The following is a 22,905-nucleotide window of genomic DNA, read 5'->3' on the forward strand; positions in this document are numbered from 1 at the left end:
AGTGCGGATAACACCGTTCCATTCTAAATGGGAATGACATGTATTAATAATGTTTTAATTAAAGATTCTGAACTTTAATTAAATTCATTATGAACATTACTTTTTGATTATTATCCTTAAACATTATCCTCTCGTATATAACACTTATATACAGTGTTTAAGGTTACATAAATAATCATGGAATTTTCATTGATATTCACAAAATATTCATAAATATATGCACATAAAATAATGAATAAACTATTTTATTAAATAAATAATAAATATCCTATTACATCTCATGCTTCTAGGACACCATTCCCAACAGAGCTCTCCCGTGGCCACTCAGAAAGTACCACCCGTCACACTTGGCGACATGGCACAGCTTGTACATGAATCGAAACTCATCCAATGGGAGTTCCATGTCAAACTTCTGGTGCCATAGAATCCAGGCTCCTGCAAAACAGTATCAGAAGTTCAGCGCCAGTTGGGCGGGGGAGATGCCATAAAAATGGCAGTAATCTTTTACGAAGGGATGAACTGGGAGTGTCATCCCCGCGGTTACCGCTCTTGTATGGACCGGAAGGTATCCGGTCGGCGGCATGCTAGTTCTAAAATGCATGTCCGGAAGGAGGTACTCGAACCACCTCCCGTCGATGCATCCCTCCTTCACAGCCCGAATGATATCTTTATTTCGGACCCTCGACGCCACACCATCGGCCGTGAAGGAAGGCCTATCTGGGTCGCCGCTCGTGGCAGCCAGTGGGGCATCCACCATCGCGGTAGCTACCCCACTTACGCTGCCCCCGGTAAAGGGGATTCGCTCGACTACCTCGTCTACCAACCGGTCGACGCTTCCGAATTCGCTTCCGAAGTCGTCGCCCGGCTCGTAACCTCCCTCGACGTCTTCAATATCCCTAAGCACAAAGCTGACACCGGAGGATGAAGAAGTCCATGAGATCTCCACCACCGGAGGGGGGTCATAACGGACGACAGAAGAAGAATCCTCTCGACTGGGTGAACTTTGGGCCATTGTTCTGGTAATTAAAAGGACAAGAAGCTAAGTTAAAACCCTAACGTCGAGAGGAAGAAACGACGACTACTCTAAACGATGACTGCTCAAACACCTCGACTTGACGTCGACCATTCATATGAGAACGGTAACGACAAGTGTTCATAGGAATCACGGGTTCCCCGGAACCCAGAAACCAAAGGCACACAGACAATAAAAAATGCATAGAGACCAGGTCATCCAGTGCGACAGAATACAACGAAGTAAGTCTCCTTAACTTTTATATTCTCATTTTGTGCACAAAAATTTATATATTCCAGGTACACAACGGGGGGAGCCCCGTGAGTACGCACAGCAAGAGAAGATCCAGAAACTTACCGGTGAAGAAGGATTTTCGGGACGGCTTCGTAATATACCACGGAGGTTAAGAATGGTAAAGTCGAAAGTTCAACAAAGGAGGTTCTAGCTAAATGCAGTGGTTCAATGGGAACGCGACAAAAGTTCAAAGTTTTGGAGAAGGAAAAAATGGCTCTCGGGTTCATGAAGAGTATTTTAAAAGAACGGCGCCCTCGACCCCCCAACCGCTGGATGAAAACTTCAAAAATCCTACGGCAAGGGATCACTGTCCGGATCTAACGGTAATGAAGAAGGGCGGGAAACCGAGAGGATGTAAATCTGATGGTCTGTATTTGTCTTCTCGGAACACGGATATACATCATTATGGCAGGCCAATCGACGCGACTGTTGCGTCTCCGAAGCACCCAGGTCATCATTGCGGATGAAGGCTCGGGACCGGTTTCCCACACTCGAAGCACGAAAGGACAACCGAACCTGGAGCTCGAGGCCACCCAAAAAAAAAGGGGAGCCCTCGACCTAGGGGGTAGCTGTTGTGTGGGAAAATGTGATGGACACCTGGATCAACGACACCACGACACGTGGCCATAACTGCTCTCCGCCAAACACACAACCCTCGGTGCCTACATTTTGTTCCTAATTAGCTGCAAAGCCCAGAATTAAAGTCCAGATTATGACGACGACCCCTTGTGGCGCCGACGAATAGTGCCGCTTGAATTAAGGTATGGATATTCCTCGGCTACAGAAAGGACCGCCGGAGAGGACGACTGGGCTAAATGGCGCTGGCGATGAGGGGAATGTTCCTTTGAGACACGACGGGTTGCGTGCATAAGTGGAAGACGTCTGTCAGCATTAATTACAAATTCTCAAACCGCCCCACAGGGGACAGAAAAGCATTACGGAGAATTACAGAGCCGTAATAGAAGACTAATTGGCTGAGTGAACAGTGCTGATTAGTGGGCTACATCTGGGCCTACCAAGGTAGAACACTTGAGTGTTTCCACCGATCAAAGAAAACCACTAGGTGAAGGAAGCCCAGTATAAGAGTATGAAGACCCCCACCGAGAGAGGGGCCAGAGAATAAAAACACATGAGGAAAAGGGAGAGTGATAACTTGTAAATTGTGGCTCTCTCAAAAGAAATACAAAACTTACAGTGGATGTAGATCTAATTTTACAGAGTGAACCACTACAAAATTCCTTTTGTTTGTTTACATACAACTCATTTAACAAACAAATACTCACATTCAGCAAGTATCTACTCTTTCACTAAACACATAGGTCGGTAACACGAAGGGAAACCTCAAGGTAACACGGCCGGTTTTTTGTTGACGAAAAACAATCGTCAACAAAAACGTTTTTTACTTTATTCTTAAAAACTCAACAAAAACTGAAAACGATTTATTCTTAAAAACTCAACAAAACTGAAAATGATTGAAAATCGTTTTCAGTTTTCCATTTTCATTTTCTTAAAAACTCAATCAAAAAATTAACCAAATTCCTCTGCCTCCCCCCACAATCTTCTCCGACAATCCGTCTCCGTTGATTGATGAGATAAGGATATGGGTTGATTGTTTATTTAATATATTTATTTAATATATTATTAGTTTAAATATTATTACATGTTTTTAAAAATTAAACTACCAAACGCAATTTTAGTTTTTTTAAAATTAAAAACAATCTCAGAATAAAATTACTAAATACATCTTTAGAAATGATTTCAAAATGAAAATAAAAACGTTTTTGTTTTCATTTTCATATAAAAAACAAAAACGTTTTGGAACCAATTCAAAACGCACCCAATATGCTCTTTGAATGTACATTTTTTTTTTTGGATAAGAGAAATTTAGTGCCTATTTGGAACAATTTCAAAAACATTTTTCACGTTTTCTGATAACTAAAAAATGAAAAAATTCTGAAGATCGAGTTTGGCACCGCATCTTACGAAAAGCAAAAATAAAACGTTTTCTTCTTTCATTCAAAAATTTAGACATTCTGAAAACGATAATCGTTTTTCTTTTCCCGTTTTCCTTTTCTCCGTTAAACGCGACCAAATTCTGCGAAGACATTGAAGGTGTAAACGATAATCATATACGGCGTAAGCTCGTCGATTTTACGGGCTCTGGCGTATTTTCTCATGATGACGGATAAGGTCTCGACATTAAGAGTGTCGTTGGATCTAATAGTGCTCACCAGGTCCCACATGAGCTAGTACTGTCAGATGTTGGCTAGGGATTCGATCGCCGCGTGGGGGGCCCGGACGGAGTGGGAGTAGCCGCGCTGCTTGGCGGTCCACTGGAAGAGCAGGCCGGCGTTCTGGAAGTGAGCGAGGACGTGCTCGGCGATCTCTGGCGTGACCACGGCGCCGGTGTGGTTGAGGGCGGCTACTGGGGTGGAGGACATGATTTTGCATATTGTTTGGATTGGGTTTCGGGTTTCGCGCTTTGGTTTTGTGGAGCTGTGTTGTTTTAGCAGAGATGAGTTTCTGCATATTGTTTGGACTTTGGTTCTGTGGGGCATTGCTTGTCGAGGAATTTCAGAAATGAGAGATATATATATATATATATATATATAGAATCGCCTGCTTCAGAGCCGAGGCGATTAGAAATTAGGGAGTAGGGAGTGTGGCCTTGAACAGTTGAAATGAAGGAAAAGAAAGCCTTATATAGTATTTAAAATACTATTGCATATTTTTTAAAATATAAAATTAAACAGAGTTTCAATTTTTTTTATAATAAAGATAATATCTGAAAAAAATTATTAAACACTTGATTGAGATTAAAAATATCTTCATTTTAATTTTATATACAAAATAAAATTATTTTAAAACGGATTTTAAATAAGCCATTAGTGTTACATTTAGTTTTTTAGAGGATCTTGCCCTCTTGCATTCAACAAAATTACCGTGACAAAACTAAAGGCGGCATTTTTACGTCATTAAAGCGGCGGCTTGTATTGGAAATTAATGAGAGAATTAATAAACGTTTGATTCATATATTTAGAATTATGATTCAAAATTATTTTTACTTCACATGTAGTTTTTATAAAAAAAAAATACTGTAATAAGTCATGAATTATGATTCGAATCATAACACGAATTTTCATACCAAACACTGCCTTATTAGAGTAACTTTGCAAAATATATTTTTTTAGAGAAAATAATTTTTAATTTCTCTAAAAAATGTTTTTCCGTAAATTTTGACAATCTACTAGATAAAAGCTAGTCGAACCAATCTTTGTGTTCATAAGTATTATTGGAAATAACAGGAGTTTTTTTTTTTTTTGTTTTTTTTGTTTTTTTTTTTCGGTTTCTTGAGATGAATTCAAATAACGGACTTTACATTTTTTCAAAAAATAAAATAAACAAATCCCGGAGCTGGTCAGCAGACTGACTCAGAAGCCAGTAAAATTCCTCGCCGGTCACCTCCGAACCCTAATCCTTTCGTTTCAAGTTATTCTTTTTCTCCGGCGACGAAAACGATGAATACTCCGACGAATCTCAGCCTTAAAAATAAAAACCCACGGCCTTGCTTCTAGTGTTTCTTTTGGGATGGACTCGTCAAACTTGTTTCAGTTCAGCCCATTCATGAGGGAACCTCGTGAGGCCCAACTCAAGCGTTTGCCCTAACAAGGGCCTGTCTTGGCCCATAAGGTCCGGCCCATTTCACAAGTCACCGATTCGGTTTTGAAGGAAGTGTGAGACCAAAAAGGCAAGAAACGGAGTACTGACAAGACGAAATAAGAATCACCATTTTCAGGTTTCAGGGTTTCTCAAAGGTTTTTGGTTCGAGAACTGAAAGTGGCGCTGTGGTGCTGAGAATCAGAGAGATGCAGAGGGTAAAAGCTTTGGCAAGAGCGGGAAAATGCTGGTCTCAGAGTCTCACCTCTCTTTCCCGAGGCTTTTCTGCCCAGCCAAACTATGCCCAAAACTACGATCTTCAAAACCTGGTCTTTCTTTCTCTTCATCTTCATCTCTGCAATTATTCCATTTCTAAGTAATTCACTTTTTTGTTTTTAGTTGTTCTTTTCCTCATTACTTGTATTGTTTGCTTGTTTAAAATGTAATTCAGGTTTTGGTTGAAGGAAGAGCTAAATCGAGAGCAGCCATACTCAATAGGCCGTCTTCTCTGAATGCTCTCAATACAGCAATGGTTCGTTTCTTTCTCATGTAATCAATGAAATCAGTTTGTTTTGTTTGCAATTTTCGATTTGTTAAATTGAAGTTGCTTTTGGTTTATAGGCAGCTCGGCTGACGAGACTGTATGAATCGTGGGAAGAAAACCCAGATATTGGTTTTGTCTTGATGAAGGTATTTGTGGAGGAACTAAGTTATACTTCTTATTAAAATAGCAAACAAGAACAAAATTGCCTGCTTAATTTGAAATAATTGATTGTAGTTTTGAATATTTGGTTGCCTTTGGTGCCTGAGCTGGTGTGTATTGATTCTTTTAAAAGGGTAGTGGCAGGGCTTTTTGTTCCGGTGGAGATGCTGTTTCACTATATCATCTACTTAATGAAGGTGGGTTTTGCTTCAACTATGGGTTTTTTTTTTTTTTTTTTTTTTTTTTTTTTTTTTTTTTTTCCCTTTTTTATCTTGTTTTACTAACTAGATTCAGCATTTCAGTGCTGTTTTTAATATCTTTGAAAATGATAATAACTTGCAGGGGACATTGAGGAATGTAAAATGTTCTTCGAGACATTGTATAAATTTGTCTATCTCCAGGGAACATATTTAAAGCCACATGTGAGTGTTTATACTTTTCGAGATGTTATCCTTCATTTGTGCGTAAACATTATGGTGAGATAATTTAGATCCTGAGATTATGTCTTTGTTATAGTTATTAATTCTGTTAAGGGTCCTATAGTGGTCAAGGGTGGTTTAGTCTTTTTGTTATTTGTTATTTAGTCTTTTCCTTTTCTTTCCTTGTTACAGATTCGCCCGAGAGGGGGTGAAGTCCCAATTGTTGCTATTTCTGTTTTCCATTCCGCATCCCTAGAAATGGTTATAACCGAATTAGGATTCCAATTTGGAAAGGAGAGTCTGTCAGCCTATAAAGGCTTGTAAGAAGATCTGATGGGTTATGCAATACCAATTTCATTCTCTTTGAGATTTCTCTGTTACTTTGTATCCATCTTGCGCCTTTTCTTCTGTCAACATAGCTAGGAACCGGTGAGGCTGTGGTCGAGGAGTCGCGGAGGCAGGGGTCGATAACAACCTGGTATCAGAGCCGGACATGGCCGACGACCAACGTTTCCAGCGCCTTGAGCAGCAGGTCGCCTCTCTTAGCATGGGGCAAGAGAAGATGTTGAAGCAGATGACCAATTTCTTCCAGATGATGCACGTTCGGGATGAGGCTTATGCGTCCAATCAGTGGGAGGCCCAACCGAGAACCGTCGGGGAGATGTCAATGGGAGTGGTTCAGGCAAAACCGGTGAGATTAGACTTTCCACGGTATGATGGACAAGATGATCCCACGATTTGGTTGTGCTGGGCGGAACAATATTTCGAGTTTCAGGGCACGGTGAAAACTGAGTAGGTGCGGATAGCTTCATATCACCTAGAGGGGGACGCTCAGATCTGGATCCAGAGGAAGAAGGCGCTCAAGGAACAGTTAAGCTGGGAGGAGTTCAAATCGGAGTTGATGTTACGCTTTGGTACAGCCCCATACGAAGATGGGTTTGGCAAGCTGTGTAAACTCAGACTTCAACAGTGAGGGATTATCAAAGCCGATTTGAGCGGCTGCTGGGCAAGGCTAGGGCATTGACGGACAAACAGGAGACAACCTGTTTCATCAGTGGGCTCAAGGAACACCTGCGGGCTGACGTGCGGGGCCAAAACCCAACTACACATTCCTCTGCCATTTCCTTGGCCCGAATCATGAGGGAAAGAAATGGGCTAATGACTACAAGCCCAACCCATTTTCCAGGGGTAGCCCTAACCTAAATACTCGGAATTCTAAGGGGGAGAGCAAGGCGCACTCTAAACCGGAGGTCCCAATTCGGCAGTTTACTCCAATGGAACTTCAGAAGAGAAGAGAACAAGGGCTTTGTTTCCACTGTGACGAGCGCTACCACCTTCAATCACGTATGCAAACGACTGTTTTGGATTGAGATTGAAGAGGAGGGTCTGGGCGAGCCAATGGTCGAAGAAAATTTAGAGGAAGACTCAGGGGAGAAGCCGGAGATATTCCTGAATTCCTTGGTGGGAATGTCAACCCCGCAGACTATGCGAGTTGCCGCTAGGATTGGGAAAATTCCCATCACGGTCCTCATCGACTCAGGGTCGACCCACAACTTCGTACGCGGGCCTTTGGCGAGAATGGCGGGACTCCACGTCGAGGAAAATTCATCCTTGCGGGTCGTGGTGGCAAATAGAGAGGTAACACTTAACTTACAAAACTCTCAGTTCTTAATTGATTTTTACTTAATTGAGCTAAAAGGGTGTGATGCGGTATTGGGGGCTCAATGGCTGAGGATTTTGGGACCTATAGTGTGGAATTTTGGTATTATGGAGTTGGGATTTACGGTGGATGGATTGGAGATACTGCTGGATGGACTAGGACAAGCCGAAGCCAAACAGGTGGGGGTGAGGACGATGAACAAGACCTTGAAGAAAAGTATAGGGACAGGGATGCTGTTGTAGATCAGATTAATGGAGGAAACGGGGGAGGATGGAAAGGATGGGGAGGAATGGGAGCCTTGGGTCAAGAGATACCTGACGGTGTTTGGGGAACTTTGGAGATTGCCCCCACGAAGAAGGCAAGACCATCGAATTTCATTGCTTCTGGGAAGTGGACCCGTGAGCTATCCTCACTACCAGAAGCATGAGATTGAGAGAATGGTGGAGGACATGCTCAAACAGAAAATAATTCAGGTGAGTTGAAGCCCATAGTCATCCCCTGTGTTGTTGGTCAAGAAGCATGATGGGACTTGGCGTTTTTGTGTAGACTATAGGGGATTGAATAAAATCACCGTGAGGGATAGGTTTCCCATTCCCGTGATAGAAGAACTACTAGACGAGCTTAATGGGGCGAGAGTATTCACAAAGCTACACTTACGATCCAGGTACCATCAAATCCGAATGGCGGAGACCGATGTGGAGAAAACGGCTTTCCGTACCCACCACGGCCATTATGAGTTCATGGTCATGCCGTTCGGTCTAACGAACGCTCTTTCGACATTTCAGAGTCTCATGAATGAAGTGTTCAAAAGAGGTGTTGAGGAAGTACGTCTTAGTGTTCTTTGACGATATATTAGTCTATAGCCCGAGCATGGAAGAGCATCGGCACCACTTGGAGATGGTATTTGAGATTTTGGAGAAAAATCAACTAGTCGGCAAGAAGGAGAAGTGCTCTTTGGTAAAGAGTGAAGTTCATTATCTTGGTCACATTATATGTGTAGGGGGAGTAAAGGCCGACCCTATGAAGATAGAGGCAATGAAAACGTGGCCCCAACCCAAGAATGTGAAGGAATTGCGGGGATTCTTGGGGCTAACCGGGTATTACCGCAAATTCATTGCGGGTTATGGGCAGATAGCTAGACCTCTGACGGAATTACTCAAGAAAGGGGCTTACAGTTAGGGAGGCGAAGCGAATGCGGCATTTGAGAGGTTGAAGAGGGCTATGACCGAAGCACCTGTGTTGGCCCTACCTGATTTTGACCAAGAGTTTGTGGTGGAGTGCGATGCATCTAAGTATGGGGTGGGGGCTGTTCTAATGCAGAGAGAGCGACCCCTTGCCTTTTTCAGCACTGCACTCAAAGGAAAAAACATATTCCTCTCAGCCTATGAAAAAGAGCTAATGGCTTTAGCACTGGCTGTACAACATTGGAGGCATTATTTGCTTGGTCGGTGTTTCAAAGTCCGAACGGACCACAAGAGCCTCAAGTTTTTGTTAGAACAACAAGTCACCCCGGAAATGCAGCAAAGATGGATTATCAGACTGATGGGATATGATTTTACTATAGAGTTCAAGCAGGGGAGGCACAACCTAGTGGCGGATGGGCTGTCACGTAAGGGAGAGACGGCTATGGTATGTGTAATAACACTTCCTAGTCCAAGTTGGTGGGATTCGGTCGTGGAGCTCAATGAGACAAGTGCAAAGGTCAAGGACTTGAGGTTGAGAGCCGAGCGTGGGGAATTGGGGACACCTTAGTCGGTTAAGAGGGGAGTTCTGTTTTACAAGGAAATGATATATCTGCCTGAGGACTCTGACTTTGTTCAGGTTATTCTAAAGCAAAACCATGATTTTGGGCATGAGGGATTTTACAAAACAGTGACGCGTATCAAGGAATGTTTTTTCATTGGTAGCACATGAAGGCAAGAGTGAAGGAGTGGATTCGCCAATGTGATATTTGTCAGAGAAACAAGTATGACCAATATAGTCACCAAGTGGGTTATTGCAACCTTTGCCTTCCAACCCGAGTATGGTCAGACATTTCAATGGATTTTTAGTGGGGCTTCCAAGGTCCCAAGGGAAATCCGTCCTCTTGGTGGTGGTGGATAGATGATCCAAATATGGCCATTTCTTGCCCATGGCTCATCCGTACAAAGCAGAAACGGTGGCCCAATTGTTTTTCGAGCAAATCTTTCGCCTCCATGGAATGTCGCAGTTAATCGTTTGTGATCGAGACCCCACTTTCACCAGTCATTTTTGGACGGAGTTGTTCCATCTCCAAGGTACCAGCTTTAATTTTTCGTCCGCTTACCACCCTTAGAGCGATGGCCAAACAGAAGTTGTAAATAGGACCATTGAGATGTATTTGCGGTGTCTCACGGGGGCTAAGCCTAAGGACTGGGTACGTTGGATACCTTGGGCTGAATATTGTTATAATACCAGTTGGCATTCCGCCACTAAGACCACCCCGTTTGAAGCAGTTTATGGAAGAACCCCTTCTAACCTTTTGAGTTATGTCCCGGGAATGGCTAAGACAACAGAGGTCGAGGAGACTTTGCATGCGCGAGACCAGGTTATAGAACTGCTGCACACCAATCTGGCTGCTGCCCAAAACCGCATGAAACAGGTTTATGACAAGAAACACACTGACAGGGAGTTTGAGGTGGGAGATTGGGTATATCTCTGGCTACAAAACTATCGGCAACGCTCGGTACTACACCGTAAGAACCATAAGCTTTCGCCTCGGTACTTCCTTATCGAGTGCTCGAAAGAATTAGGGTCGCGGCATATCGACTGGAGCTGCCTCCGGGAAGTAGGGTGCACCCTGTGTTCCATGTTTCTCTACTCAGGAAGAAAGTGGGGGATCAAGCAGTAGGAACTGACCGACCTCTACACTGGGAGCTCACTTTAGCACAGGAACCCGCGGAAATTTTAGCCACTCGAATGATGGCTGACAGAGAAGAACTGCTGATCCGCTGGAAAGGAAGCACCAAAGCAGAGGCTTCATGGGAAACAAAGGAAATGGTGCAGGTTCACTATCCCAATTTTCCCATTCTTGAGGACAAGGAATTTCTTCGGAGAGGGAGGCAATGTTAAGGGTCCTATAGTGGCCAAGGGTGGTTTAGTCTTTTTGTTATTTGTTCTTTAGTCATTTCCTTTTCTTTCCTAGTTACAGATTCGCCTGAGAGGGGGTGAAGTCCCAATTGTTGCTATTTCTATTTTCCATTACACATCCCTAGAAACGGTTATAACCAAATTAGGATTCCAATTTGGGAAGGAGAGTCTGTCAGCCTATAAAGGCTTGTAAGAAGATCGGATGGGTTATGCAATACCAATTTCATTCTCTTTGAGATTTCTCTGTTACTTTGTATCCATCTCGCGCCTTTTCTTCTGTCAACATAGCTAGGAACCGGCGAGGCCGTGGTCGAGGAGTCACGGAGGCGGGGGTCGATAACAACCTGGTATCAGAGCCAGACATGGCCGACGACCAACGTTTCCAGCGCCTTGAGCAGCAGGTCGCCTCTCTTAGAATGGGGCAAGAGAAGATGTTGAAGCAGATGACCGATTTCTTCCAGATGATGCACGCTCGGGATGAGGCTTCTGCGTCCAAGCAGTGGGAGGCCCGACCGGGAACCGTCGGGGAGATTTCGATGGGAGTGGTTTAGGCAAAACCGGTGAGACTAGACTTTCCATGGTATGATGGACAAGATGATCCCACGATTTGGTTGTGCCGGGTGGAGCACTATTTCGAGTTCATGGCACGGTGAAAACGAAGCAGGTGCGGATAGCTTCATATCACCTAGAGGGGGACGCTCAGATCTGGATCCAAAGGAAGAAGGCGTTTAAGGAATAGTTGAGTTGGCAGAAGTTCAAATCTGAGTAGTTGTTACGTGTGGAAAAATCTAAGTGTTTGGAGAGGAATCTGGTTACTTTCCTTATTTGATTTAGTGTGCATTAGTTTCTTGATTTCTAGAATTATATTAGGGGCTCGTTTAGTTCGTTGATTTGAGTTTTTAATTTGAGTTGAGATGTGATTTTATGTGGGAGCTTTTTACTGTAGCAAAAAAGTTAGATGTGACTATTTGTGAGAGCTTTTTATTGTAGCAAAACTCAAATTCTAAACTCGAATAAGCGAAATGAACGAGGCCTAGGTATGTTCTAGGACAATTAGAATTATGTTTCCTTTTCAATTTTAGGAGAGAATCACTGGGATCTCACCTTGGGTGATTAGGGTTCTCAATTCTTCTCTATTTAAAGAGAAAGAATGTGTGTAAATCAGTGAATATGTGAAATAAAGAAATTTCATCTTTCCTCCCAAATACCTTTATTACGCTTTGATACAGGCCCGTACGAAGATGGGTTTGGCGAGCTGTGTAAACTCAAACAGACTTCAACGGTGAGGGATTATCAAAAGCCGATTTGAGCAGCCGCTGGGCAAGGCTGGGGCATTGACGGAGAAACAGGAGACATCATGTTTCATCAGTGGGCTCAATGAACACTTGTGGGCCTACACATTCCTCTGCCATTTCCTTGGCTTGAATCTATGAGGGGAAACATCATGAGGGAAAGAAATGGGCTAATGACTACAAGCCCAACCCATTTTCCAGGGGTAGCCCTAACCTAAATACTTGGATTAAGATTGAAGAGGAGGGTCCGGGCGAGCCAATGGTCGAAGAAAATTTAGAGGAAGACTCGGGGGAGAAGCCGGAGATATTCCTGAATTCCTTGGTGGGAATGTCAACCCCGCAGACTATGCGAGTTGCCGCTAGGATTGGGAAAATTCCCATCACGGTCCTCATCGACTTAGGGTCAACCCACAACTTCTTACGCGGGCCTTTGGCGAGAATGGCGGGACTCCACGTCGAGGAAAATTCATCCTTGCGGGTCGTGGTGGCAAATAGAGAGGTAACACTTAACTTACAAAACTCTCAGTTCTTAATTGATTTTTACTTAATTGAGCTAGAAGGGTGTGATGCAGTATTGGGGGCTCAATGGCTGAGAACTTTGGGACCTATAGTGTGGAATTTTGGTAGTATGGAGATGGGATTTACGGTGGATGGATTGGAGATACGGCTGGTTGGATTGGGACAAGCCGAAGCCAAACATGTGGGGGTGAGGACGATGAACAAGACCTTGAAGAAAAGTACAGGGACAGGGATGCTGTTGCAGATCAGATTAATGGAGGAAATGGGGGAGGATGGAAAGGATGGGGAGGAATGGGAGCCTTGGGTCAAGAGATTGCCGACTGTGTTTGGGGAACTTTGGAGATTGCCCCCACGAAAGAGGCAAGACCATCGAATTCCATTGCTTCCTGGAAGTGGACCCGAGAGCCTTAGGCCTTACTGCTATCCTCACTACTAGAAGCAGGAGATTGAGAGGATGGTGGAGGACATGCTCAAATAGAAAATAATTCAGGTGAGTCGAAGCCCATACTCATATCCCCTGTGTTGTTGGTCAAGAAGCATGATGGGACTTGGCGTTTTTGTGTAGACTATAGGGGATTGAATAAAATCACCATGAGGGATAGGTTTCCCATTCCCGTGATAGATGAACTACTAGATGAGCTTAATGGGGCGAGAGTAGTCACAAAGCTAGACTTACGATCTGGGTACCATCAAATTCGAATGGCGGAGACCGATGTGGAGAAAATGGCTTTTTGTACCCACCACGGTCATTATGAGTTCATGGTCATGCTGTTCGGTCTAACCAACGCTCCTTCGACATTTCAGAGTCTCATGAATGAAGTGTTCAAAGAGGTGTTGAGGAAGTACGTCTTAGTGTTCTTTGACGATATATTAGTCTATAGCCCGAGCATGGAAGAGCATTGGCACCACTTGGACATGGTATTTGAGATTTTGGAGAAAAATCAACTGGTGCACCGGGAAGCAAGGTGCACCCTGTGTTCCATGTGTCTCTGCTCAGGAAGAAAGTGGGGCATCAAGCAGTAGGAATTAACCGATCTCCACACTAGGAGCTCACTTCAGCACAAGAACCCGTGGAAATTTTAGCCACTCGAATGATGGCTGACAGAGAAGAACTGATGATCCGCTGGAAAGGAAGCACCAAAGCAGAGACTTCATGGGAAACAAAGGAAATGGTGCAGGTTCACTATCCCAATTTTCCCATTCCTTGAGGACAAGGAATTTCTTCGAAGAGGGAGGCAATGTTAAGGGTCCTATAGTGGCCAAGGGTGGTTTAGTCTTTTTGTTATTTGTTATTTGTTATTTAGTCCTTTCCTTTTCTTTCCTAGTTACAAATTCGCCCGAGAGGGGGTGAAGTCCCAATTGTTGCTATTTCTGTGTTCCATTCCGCATCCCTAGAAACGGTTATAACCGAATTAGGATTCCAATTTGGGAAGGAGAGTCTGTCAGCCTATAAAGGCTTGTAAGAAGATCGGATGGGTTATGCAATACCAATTTAATTCTCTTTGAGATTTCTCTATTACTTTGTATCCATCTCGCGCCTTTTTTTCTGTCAACATAGCTAGGAACCGGTGAGGCCGTGGTTGAGGAGTCGCGGAGGCGGGGGTCGTTAACAAATTCACTGACCAGTTGATAGACACTGCTTTGACTATATTCGTTATTAGAATATATTTGAATTCAGTTGAAAGATATTGAGGAAGTGGCGACTTTTTGTACTTTTAAAATAAAAATTTTGAAGTGTGACATGTAAGGAGTTATATATTCCCCTAGTTTTCCTACTAACATGGCAGCCATGTTAGAGTTGTTTTCGGTGATCAGAGCTCCATAATTTCCTTATGATGTTAGCATAATGGGATAAGATCTGATTTGGTTATGGTTGTGGAAAAAACAGTATATAGCTACAGGCTGGAAAACCGTGTACAGCTAGGTGATTTTAGGCAATTAGTTTGATGGATTATTTCCTTAGAATTAGAGATAGTTTCCTAATTTGTTAGTTTCCTAATTTGATAAGATACAGACTTAATGGTAGGGTTGCTAGGGTTGATGTATATATGTATGCAGTGTATGCCGGGAAAAGTATTCATTATGAATGAAAATAAGAAGTTTTCATTTCAGCTTCTCTTTGTCAATTCACCACATGGTATCAGAGCCTTAGGCTCGAATCTCTGGGATTGAAATCTGTGCTTGGCCTTCATTGCCGAAGCTTCTTGGCCTTCATTGCTGGAGTTTTTTCTTTCCTGATCAACACTCTTTTCTGATTAGCACCCCTTTGTCGGCCTTTATTGCCGGTTCTTGCTTTGTTTGTTAATCAGTCTTTATCCAACAATTCCCACCGTGTCTGTGAGTCCATCATCTTGCTGTCTGTCCTATCCATTCTCTTGCTGCCATCTATTCTCTCGCTGGAATCCAACATGTCAGAAACAAGGAAGACTAAGGCTGTCCAGTCAGAGGAGATAATCAGGCCTCAACAACCTGAAGAATTGCAGAACATTCAGGCAGCGTACAAACTAGATGGATCAAATTACCTTAAGTGGTCACAACTCATCCGTACGGTGTTGAAAGGAAGAGGAAAGATTAGCAATCTTTTGGGAACGGGTCCTAAACCAGATGATCCGAAGTTTGAAGCATGGGATGAAGAAGACTCTATGATCATAGCGTGGTTGTGGAGTTCCCTGATTCCTGAAATCAGCGATACCTGCATGTTTTTGGTTACCGCCAAGGACATATGGGATGCTATTCAACAGACTTATTCCAAAGCTAGGGACGCAGCCCAAGTATACGAAGTTAAGGTGAAAACTATAGCGGCAAAACAAGGTAAGAAGACTGTCACTGAATACGCAAACCAATTGAAAACCTTATGGATGGAGTTGGATCATTACCGAGTTATTAAAACTAAATGCCCCGAGGATGCAGCTATCTTAAAGGAATTTATTGAACAAGACAGGGTCTATGATTTTCTGGTTGGACTAAACCCAGAATTTGATCTAGTAAGAATACAGATTCTTGGGAAGCCGGAGGTTCCAGGTTTTAATGAAGTAGTGGCTCTAATTAGGAGTGAAGAGAGCAGAAGGGGGCTGATGCTTGAACCAGAAACCAATGATAGTTCGCCTGTGGTGGCTACTAGTAATAACAAACATGGAGAGAGGTACAGCACCTGAAGGAGAAAAAAACAGCCAGCCAAAGTTCCAAAACCGTGATAATTTTTGGTGCACTTGTTGCAAGAAGTCCATCATACCCGTGATACATGTTGGAAGCTTCCTGGAAAGCCACCAAGCTGTGAATGGGGACAGAAAGGGAATCAGCCACGAAGCAAAGGACAAGCCCATATTGCTGCGACTCCTCAAGCAGAATCAACATCAAAGGAGTTGAGCAGTCTCAACCAAGAGGAGATTGAGAAATTTAGATCACTCATCAGCAATCTTGGTAAGACTGAAGAAACTCCATGTACTTGTTCCTTGGCATATTCAGGTGAGTTTCCTTCCACCATTAGTTTAAATGTTTCGGACACAACAACCGACCATATGACACACTCACACAACGTGTTTTCAACCTACTCTCCATGTCCGAGCAATAATAAAGTAACCACAGCCAATGGTCCTCAATCAGTGTAGCCGGTTTAGGGAATGTCAAAATAAGCCCATTTGTGACTTTGAGAAATGTTCTTCACATTCCTAAAAACTGTCCACAAACTTGATCTCTATACAAAAACTCACGCAAGATTTATGTTGTAATGTGATATTTCACAGTAATTATTGTGTATTTCAGGACAAGGGTTCGGGGAGGACGATTGGATGTGCTAGGGAAAGGAACGGCCTCTACCATCTTGAAACACCAAGTCAGTTGAACATGATCAAGGGTAGTCCACCTTCTTCCTTCATAGTAGAGTGTCTTATCTAATAAAGAAAAAATTTTCCTCATCATTGTCAACTTGGACATCCATCATTTAGAGTTATTAAAATTATGTTTCCCTTCTTGTTTAAAAGTTTAGACGTTGAAAGATTTCAGTGTGAAGTGTGTGAACTTGCTAAACACAAGCGTGTACCCTTTCAGATTAGTAATAAAAAAAGCTCCTTACCTTTTTATCTTGTTCACAGTGATATTTGGGGTCCATCCACTGTTTTTAATGTTTCTGGGGCAAGGTGGTTTGTTTCTTTTGTTGATGACTGTACTCATGTTACATGGATTTACCTACTTAAACAAAAATCTGATGTTAGTACTGTATTCTCAAATTTCCATTCCATGGTCAAAAATCAATTTGGGGTCTCAATCAAAAAAGTTTAGGTCGGATAATGCCAGAGACTATTTCAATCAAACTCTGACTCCATTCTTTCAGAAAGAGGGAATAATACACGAATCGTCATGTGTTAGCACTCCACAACAAAATGGAGTAGCAGAAAGGAAAAATGGTGATCTTCTTGAAAAAACCCAAGCCTTGTTGTTTCAAAAAAATGTGCCTAAGATTTTTTGGGGGGAAGCAGTCCTTACAGCCACTCATCTGATAAATCGTTTGCCTTCGAGAATTTTAGATTCTAAAAGGCCCATGGACATACTCTCATCCTTTTACCCAAACCTGAATACCTCAAATAACCTTGTTCCTAGAATTTTTGGGTGTGTTTCCTTTGTCCGTGTTCATAGTCAAAACAGGGAGAAATTAGATCCAAGGGCTCTAAAGTGTATCGTTGTAGGATATTCTTCGACTCAGAAAGGGTATAAGTGCTATCATCCTCCGTCAAAGAAATTCTACGTCTCGATGGATGTCACGTTCACTGAACAAGAGTCCTATTTCTCTAATCCTTAACCTCTGGGGGGGGAGTTCATTGAAAGAGGATAAGGAAAGTTTTTTGCTTGATTTGTCCTCAATTCCCAAGTCAGATAATCCTACACCTGCTACACCCAGTCCATCTTGTTCTGACCATGATCCTGAATCCATATCTGCATCCATACCCAGACTTGAACTCGTACCTGTAACACCAAATGAACCACAAGAAAAAACCCTGGAAAATGTAAGATTTGGTAAAGGCAACGTGTTCACAAGAAGGAGGAAGGCTGTTCCAGAACCTGTGCAGATCCAAGAATCCAACTCAAACCCTTTGAATGAGGTAACAATTTCTGACCATCCTTTACAAGATAATTCTGAATTTGTGAATAATGATGATCAGAATCTTCCGATTGCCATTAGGAAAGGAGCTAGAGAGTGTACAAATCGACCTTTATATCCTCTTGCACATTTCTTATCCTTTAACAGTTTCTCACCATCTCATAGAGCCTTCCTTGTAAGCCTAAATGCCATCACCATTCCAACCACTTTGTCCGGGGTATCTAATGAAAAATGGAAACAAGCTATGAATGTGGAAATGGAGGCGTTGGAGAAGAACAAAACTTGAGAGTTAGTGAAGTTACCGGAAGGAAAGAGACCAGTGGGTTGTAAATGGGTGTATACTGTGAAGTATAGAGCAGATGGGTCGATTGAGAGGTACAAGGCGCGGTTAGTAGCAAATGGGTATACTCAAACCTATGGGATCGATTATCTGGAGACATTTGCCCCTGTGGCAAAGATGAATACAGTACGAGTATTGTTGTCACTGGCAGCGAATTATGGTTGGGAATTGCAGCAGTTTGATGTCAAAAATGCTTTCCTACATGGGGAATTGGAGGAGGAGATTTATATGGAGGTTCCACCAGGATATGGGAAGAATTTGACTGTTCACACTGTGTGTAGATTGAAGAAGGCACTATATGGCCTTAAGCAGTCACCACGGGCATGGTTTGGGAGGTTTGCAAGTGTTATGCTGACTTTGGGATACATGCAAAGCCAAGGGGATCATACATTGTTCATTAAGCATTCAACTTCAGGGGGAGTTACAGCTCTTTTAGTGTATGTTGATGACATAATATTGACAGGAGATGATTCTAAGGAGAAGCAGGTCTTAAGTCAGCATTTGGCTAAGGAGTTTGAGATTAAAGCATTAGGAAGGTTGAAGTATTTTCTTGGTATTGAGGTTGCTCACTTGAAGCAGGGAATCTTCATTTCTCAACAGAAGTACGTCACAGATCTTCTCAAGGAAACTGGTAAGACAACATGCAAACCAGCGAGCACCCCTATGGACCCGAATTTAAAACTTAGGAAAGCAGAGGAAGATGCCACAGTAAATAGGGAAATGTATCAACATTTGGTGGGAAGACTCATTTACTTGTCTCACACACGACCAGATATCGCATATGTAGTGAGTGTAATTAGCCAGTTTATGCATAGTCCAAAGGAAGTCCATCTATAAGCAGCCTATCGAGTTCTACAGTACCTGAAGGGAACGCCGAGAAAAGGTATCTTGTTCAAAAGAAATGGAGGGTTAGTTCTTGAAGCATACACTGATGTCGATTACGCTGGGTCAATTGTTAACAGAAGATCAACATCAGGATACTACACCTTTCTTGGGGGGAATCTTATAACATGGAAAAGTAAAAAACAAAGCGTGGTAACTCAATCGAGTGCAGAGGCTGAATTCCGAGCCATGGCTCAAGGAGTGTGTGAACTACTTTGGTTGAAGATTATTCTTGAAGATTTGAAGATCAAGTGGGATGGCCCTATGAGACTTTACTGTGACAACAAATCTGCGATCAGCATAGCTCACAACCCAGTACAACATGACCGGACCAAACACATTGAAATTGACAAAAACTTTATTAAGGAGAAGTTAGAAAGTGGGCTGATTTGTATGCCTTATGTGTCTACACATGGACAACTTGCTGATGTCCTTACCAAAGGGCTGAATAGCTCAGTTTTTCAAACTATTGTATCCAAGCTGGGAATGGAAAATGCCTATTCACCAGCTTGAGGGGGAGTGTGGAAAAAACTGTATATAGCTGGAATACAAGCTAGAAAACCGTGTATAGCTAGGTGATTTTAGGCAATTAGTTTGATGGATTATTTCCTTAGAATTAGAGATAGTTTCCTAATTTGATAGGATACAAACTTAGTGGTAGGGTTGCTAGGGTTGATGTATATATGTATGCAGTGTATGCCGTGAAAAGTATTCAGTATGAATGAAAATAAGAAGTTTTCATTTCAGCTTTTCTTTGTCAATTCACCACAGTTAGCAATAGTTCTATTCGGATAAATATTAAGCATGTTATGTTGTAGAGCAGGATTTTACTTCATCAGTCAGGAATTTTAATTTGTTCTTTAATGATCACTATATCAAAATTTATACAGGTTGCTATCTTGGATGGCATCACTATGGGAGCTGGGGCTGGAATTGCACTCCCGGGAAGGTTCAGTTTGGTGACTGATAAAACTGTACGTTAATTTTTCTCTTACTTAAATTAGTTCACCAGATTTTGTGTTGTTTATGTCTTTCTTATATTCTTGAGGAACAAAGGTATTTAACCTGATGGTGAATTATGTGAATGAAAAGCTCAATTTTTTATGTGGTGGTGTGATACTCTTTTCATCTATTTGTTTATTTATTTTCGAGATACTATGACACAAGTTGATCTCTAGTAATTTTGGACTCTCTTTAAATTTATTAATTTGGAATAGTAAGAGTCTTTATGAACACCACGAGAATCTATAAACTAGGCTGTTTGAATCTCTTGGTGAGACAATTTCCCATAAACTAGAAAACATCTGTGGAATTTTTTCTTACCCGCGCATCTTGCTCAGAGCATGAACTTGCTTGCTTTCATTTTGTGTTAAGTACTGTTACTCAAGTCAATTCATAGATCTGTGCAAAAATGTGCAGGCTTTTTCCCATCCTGAGGCTCAAATGGGTTTCCATCCTGATGCGGGGGCGTCCTTTTATCTTTCTCGTCTACCTGGCTACTTAGGTGACATAACATTTGTGCCGTTTGCTTTTAGGCTGTATTTTTCCCTGACACATTTAGGCTCCTTCATAAATGGGAAACTTTGGTGTTTTTTCTTATACAATAGCTACTTTTGAAATTTGGAAACATGATAAATTCATACATTGCATTACTAATTATATCAAGAATCTCAGCGCAGTGAAGACATTATTTGACAGTATTTTTTATTTCTGTTTTGTGTTATTTGAAAGGGGTATAAAAATTGATGAGCAATTTTCTATCTTTTACAATTTTGATTCCAATTCGTGTGATCTATGTGTTTTTTATTGCAGGGGAATACTTGGCTCTTACAGGAGACAAGCTGGATGGTGTAGAAATGATTGCCTGTCGCCTTGCTACACACTACACACTTAGTGAAGTTAGTTCTTTTGCACATTAGCCTTCACATTAAAAGTTTTGTTTTTGTTTTTTTGTTTTTTTTTTTTTTTTCCCACAGCGTAATCTTCTACTTTTCTACTGCTTTGTTTCCTATCCTAAGGTGAATTGATTGTGACAACTCACTCTTTCAGAAACTAAGTTGGATTGAAGAACGCTTGAGTAATTTGCACACAGACGATCCCTCTTTGATAGAATCATCTCTTGCACAATATGGCGACATTGTTTATCCAGAAAAGACGAGTGTTCTCTCTAGGTAAATTTCTATAACTGTTTCTTACTCTTTAACATTTCTTGCCTGTTTCATGTCCATTTTCCTCTGTTGTTTACTTGTTTTAATTGAATAAACAACTAGTTGCTGTTGTTATTTGTGTAGTCAATGACTTTCTGTACACGCAGAGTTCTGCGGTTATGTGCACAATAGTAATGGAAAATCTGAGCTTAGGGAACAATGATGAAGATTTGGTTCTATTTTATCCGATGCATGAGTTTCCAATCTTTATTGGTCTTAGCTCTAAGCTGACAGTGGTGCTTTCCATATATTTCTCCATGATGTCTTAGGATTGACACCATTGACAGATGTTTTAGCCATGACACGGTGGAGGAAATATTTGATGCTTTGGTAAGCACCATACTGCATATGTTTCTGTTGTGAGCATTAAATTAAATATTGTTTACATAAAAAAACACCAAAAAGAAGGATAATATTTATGGGTTTAGGTTTTTGTTGATAACCATTTTTAAGGCGTGAATAATATCTGGTTATGGCAATGAATATAATGGATGATTTGATTTCTAAGGAGTCGGAGTTCACTACCATAATACTGTTCAAAGATATCATCTTGTAGTCCAAAAAGGAACTCATTTTTTTATTATCTTTGGATGCGTTTTATTTTTATTTTTATTTTTATTTTTTTAAACAATTTTATTGATAAAAACCAATAAAACAGTAATGAATATTTTGATGCGTTTTAAAACTAACAAAACAAATTAATTGCTCAGGAGAAGGACGCATCGGAGTCCTATGATGAGTGGTGCAAAATAACCCTCAAGAAATTAAGAGAAGCTTCTCCTCTATCCTTGAAAGTTATTCTGCAATCTGTCCGTTACCTCTCTCCCTGGCCGGTTAAATATTATCATTTTTCATTTTGGCACTTATCTTCCTCTAACCCTTGGCCTTTCCTTTTGCATTTAGATACGCGAAGGTAGATTTGAAAGTCTTGATCAATGTTTGGTCCGTGAGTACCGAGTATCCCTTACCGCGATTTCCAAAGACGTCTCCAATGATTTCTGTGAGGTATGAGTTTTTGTTTCCAACTTTGCACGCAAGGAAATCTTCGAATTGAGTTTTTTTTAACTTTTGGCATCGTGCTCATGTGTTAACAACAGGGTGTTCGTGCAAGATTTGTAGACAAGGACTTTGCTCCAAAGGTATGGAACCTACCTATTTCTTGTCATGTAATTGCTCTACTCTTAAAATTCTTTTCCGGAGCTCAAGAACAATCTTATGAAATGAATGACTTCTCTTTCATCCAAATATTCAGTGGGATCCTCCAAGTTTAGGGGACGTGTCCGAAGACATGGTGAACTGCTATTTCTCGCCGCGTCCTGAAGTTGAGTCTGAACTGGAACTGCCCACAGCATCGAGAGAGCCATACTGAAACTGATCAGAACCAAAGAACAAGAACAATCTACTTGTGGAGCTGCGTCTCAACTGATGATAAAGTTGATGGATTGGGTGCTGAATATTCTTTTTGAGAGAGGAATTCCTAATTATTAGGAAAACTCGTGCTAAGTCTGTTCTTGCGAAGGACTCTTTTTACACATTTGCAAACGACTGAGCATCGACAGCTTGAATAACAGAAACTGTGTTTTTATTCCCATGTTGTGGATTTGGGAATATTAGTACTCTTAGTGCGACTAGTTTTATCAGAAATTGTAATACTGAATATTCAATTTTGTTTACATGTATTGATTATTTTTTTACCCCAACGCATTTGCTCAATGAC

General features: G+C 41.7%; 1 protein-coding gene across 1 annotated transcript; it reads left to right on the plus strand.

Moving 5' to 3' along the window:
• The first annotated feature begins 5,004 nt into the window (after window positions 1–5,004).
• On the plus strand, window positions 5,005–22,905 carry LOC21396390 (3-hydroxyisobutyryl-CoA hydrolase-like protein 2, mitochondrial). Its single transcript, XM_024168592.1, has 14 exons — window positions 5,005–5,292; window positions 5,415–5,495; window positions 5,585–5,653; window positions 5,800–5,863; window positions 6,009–6,088; window positions 19,872–19,955; window positions 20,401–20,485; window positions 20,794–20,879; window positions 21,031–21,152; window positions 21,458–21,518; window positions 21,899–21,997; window positions 22,092–22,193; window positions 22,286–22,327; window positions 22,441–22,905. Exons 1-14 carry the CDS (start codon window positions 5,173–5,175, stop codon window positions 22,555–22,557), a joined length of 1,212 nt encoding a protein of 403 aa, XP_024024360.1. The 5' UTR covers window positions 5,005–5,172; the 3' UTR covers window positions 22,558–22,905.

Source organism: Morus notabilis, unplaced genomic scaffold (genome assembly GCF_000414095.1).
Source record: "Morus notabilis unplaced genomic scaffold, ASM41409v2 Scaffold61, whole genome shotgun sequence".
Taxonomy (NCBI): Eukaryota; Viridiplantae; Streptophyta; class Magnoliopsida; order Rosales; family Moraceae; genus Morus; species Morus notabilis.

Bases quoted from the DNA above. Each gene is read 5' to 3' on its own strand.
- LOC21396390 (XM_024168592.1), top strand. From the start codon at position 5,173: ATGCAGAGGGTAAAAGCTTTGGCAAGAGCGGGAAAATGCTGGTCTCAG. The intron at 5,654-5,799 runs GTATTTGTGGAG...TTCTTTTAAAAG, and splicing joins TTGGTTTTGTCTTGATGAAG to GGTAGTGGCAGGGCTTTTTG. The intron at 21,519-21,898 runs GTAAGCACCATA...TTAATTGCTCAG, and splicing joins AGGAAATATTTGATGCTTTG to GAGAAGGACGCATCGGAGTC.